General features: G+C 35.6%; 1 protein-coding gene across 1 annotated transcript; it reads right to left on the reverse strand.

Annotated features, from left to right (window-relative positions):
• LOC109233900 (LOB domain-containing protein 42-like) lies at nt 1,387-2,999 on the reverse strand. Its single transcript, XM_019399749.1, has 2 exons — nt 2,720-2,999; nt 1,387-2,068 (listed from the first exon to the last, which is right to left on the reverse strand). The coding sequence occupies exons 1-2, from the start codon at nt 2,907-2,909 to the stop codon at nt 1,521-1,523; spliced, it is 738 nt and encodes a 245-aa protein (XP_019255294.1). The 5' UTR covers nt 2,910-2,999; the 3' UTR covers nt 1,387-1,520.

Consider the following 3,308-nt stretch of genomic DNA (forward strand, 5'->3'; position numbering starts at 1 on the left):
TTCTCGAAAAAAATTGGCAAACTCCCAAAAGTATAGACTCCGCGAGCCATTGCATGAATAGCATTTGTCAGACAAAATATATTACATGCATTCCCACGTGCTTCCCTTCTTCTTAATTTCTGTCCTATTCCTCTATCACCAATCCAATTTTTAGCTCCTTTAACTTTGTTGATTTTAACGATACATATCTTTATGTCATATTATAATTTCAAGCGTCTATCTGAAACGGTCTTTCTATCTTATATTCATTCTTATCAGACCACACTAGTAAAATCATACTGAATATAATATTATTTGATGTTATTATTATTTATGTCTCGAACACAACTACTGCTATTTCTTCGGGAACAATAAAGAAAAGGGAGGAAAACAATAAGTGAATCTGTTTACCCTAAAATCCGAGTAACAATTAAACTTATATTGTAGTTTTAAAGATATGTGATTTAATCCAATACTAATTGATAAACAAGGAATCTAACGTATAAATTAAAGAGTAAGGTAAGTCAAACCAACATATAAGCAGACCTCGAACTCGAACAATGGCAACCTCGAGATAGGTGGATAAGAACAATAAAACAATAAGGCAAGTCAGATGAACAGTAAGCAAGAAAGTGAAATTTGTATATTCTCCTCTCAATGATTCATGGGTTACAAATGATTGGGATCCCCTTTATATAGTATGAGAATCCTAAATAAGGTACACTTTCAACTGTAGTAAGGAATCTTATTATACAGTTTTCTAACCGCCCAGTACAAATCCGTTCCGAAATTTATGCCGTGATCTAAGGGCCACTGCGGGAATTTCGCTCTTTCCGTTATGAAACCATAGCGGTATTATCTCGAGGCCGGTCACACGTGGCCTCGGTGTTCATTGAGTACTTCGATCTTCGAATCTTGTACTTCGTCATCGGGCTCGCGCCTGGTCTATTTCGAACTTGTTTTCGAAGTGACCCTCGAGCCCACAGAATCGAGCATACCTAATTTCGACCGTATACGGAATCAAAAATTAAAAAATTTATAGAGCATTTGTTAAATATAGCAAGCACTAGCTTCCTGTGCTAAGAATTAATCAAAGAGAAGATCGAAAAGAATGAAACGCTTATGCTAGTTAATATAGAAAGATATTGAATAACAATAGTCTCTGTGTGAATCTCTTTCCGATCAGCTAGGTTGAATCAGAGCACCACTTGAGATGAGAATGGTTAAATTCACAAAAACTAATAAACATATAATTAGCTTAGTTAATTAAGAGTGCCAAAATCTTGAAATTTGTTGCAACTAGTTTTCATTCAGCAACATATATCTACATAATTACACTTCTGTCATCTCTATCTATGCGTATATATTATGGCCCCCTCCCCCCAACAACCCCCCCCCCCCCCCCCAAAAAAAAAGAAGAAAAAAAAAACAAAAGGAAACACCACTTATAAAAAGGAAACTAATTTTCCTATTGTTCTTGGCTGATCTAAGAACCAACCGATAGCAGAAGCCGCCAAAATGGTTTCTTCAACATTTTATTATTATGCTGGGCTCATTAATCCAAGAGTGAGCTCTAACCCTACGTCACCACCATCTTCCTCCAATTTCACAGGCAGAACCGGTTCAAACCGGTTCACCAAAGACGGTTCAACAGTTTCAACAGAGAACGAGTCATGACTTGGTGCACGTTTCAACTCATCTTCTTCCTCCATATGATGGTCAAAATCCCACCCTGTAATACTAAACTTCAACGGACCGGGTTCGTTTATCATGTACTCTGATGCATTAGTTTCAACTTTAGCTTTGCGCTTGAATCTGTTCCTTGTTTTGACTACTTGGTGAATATCAGTTGAATTATTTTTGGAAATGTGTCGAATATCACAGCCTTTTAGTGGCATGATTTGATGAGACTCTTGATCTGTATTGTTATCGTCGATGATTGGAATTTGCATTATAGTAGAGCCTTTGAGAACTGATTCAACTGCTTCTTGGCAACGGGTCCAGTTTCCTGAACACATCAACCCGACTGAACCGTGGACCGGGTTTATTATCCGGCCACAAGCTTCGTATAATAGAGACCTAAAGATGGCTGCAAAAGGCGCAAGATCAATAATTAGAAAGAAAAAAAAAGTAAGCATTTTTAGAATGTTCATCAACATGCATATGAGTATTATGTTTTATATTTTATTTAAAAAAATTCTTATATATATGGTAGGAAAAGGAAAAAATGGGGGGGGGGGGGGGGGGGAGAAAATAACAAGTTGAGAATCAAACTTTTACCAACAAAATAAAAGTTCAGGTAGTCAATGAAAATAACCAACTAACAAATTTATATTATTCACAAAGTACAATGAAGACAGACTTTCGACACGATACTAAAATTATTCTTGAACTATATGCAAGGAAATTCAAGACAACACTAAAATGTCACACATGAATCTTGAATCTTTGACCTAAAGTAAATTTTGAACACTTTTTTCAGTACACTAGAATTTTTAATTAGCTAAGAAAATTCAACAATTTATGTACTATGTAATAAGAAAAAAATTCATTTTACTCTATTTGCACAAAATAATTTTTTGATAATAAATCCCTTTTGTTCTACATAGCTCCACTCTTGGTCGTGACATCTATGACTATAAAAACATGTCGTAAGCTAAAATAAAAGAAATTAAAGTTTAATCTTTAAATATATATACATATCATACTTTTAGTGAAACAAAGAAGAGATAATATATACCAGGGCGGAGATGATCGGGGCCGGAATTGATGAGGTTAAAGAGGCCAGCACGGCCATAAAATTTGGCAAGAAAAACAGTAGCGTTGGCTTGAGAATCAGGTGATCTGATCCATTGAAGACATGGTCTTAAACTACAGTTTTCACTACAACCTTTGCGTAGTACTCTGCATCCATTACAGCTCATTCTCATACTGAAAAACTCACAGAAAAAAAATGGAGAAAAACTGAAGAGAGAAACTAAGGAAAATGGAAAATGTTATAGTGAAGGCGGAGAGAAATGGAGAAGGGGTATTTATCAATGGTGAGAAGTAAGGGGGGAGGGGGGGGGGTATGAGAGGGGGTGGGGTAGGCTTGAGCTTATGTCATGTTTGGGTGACCAAGCAAGTGGGGAGAAAGTAATACCTGAAAACCAGAAATTGTTTTCTCCTTATTTTATTTTTTAATGCACCCACACTTCAGGTTGATTTAAAAAATAATTCTCCCATTTTTTTGGCCTCTTTTTTGGTTCGTGTGGCATGCCTTATATGTGAATAACTTATTTGTCTAATTATATAATCAAAAATATTTTTTCAAAAATAATGACCTTTAC

Source organism: Nicotiana attenuata, chromosome 10 (assembly GCF_001879085.1).
Source record: "Nicotiana attenuata strain UT chromosome 10, NIATTr2, whole genome shotgun sequence".
In the NCBI taxonomy this organism is placed as follows: domain Eukaryota; kingdom Viridiplantae; phylum Streptophyta; class Magnoliopsida; order Solanales; family Solanaceae; genus Nicotiana; species Nicotiana attenuata.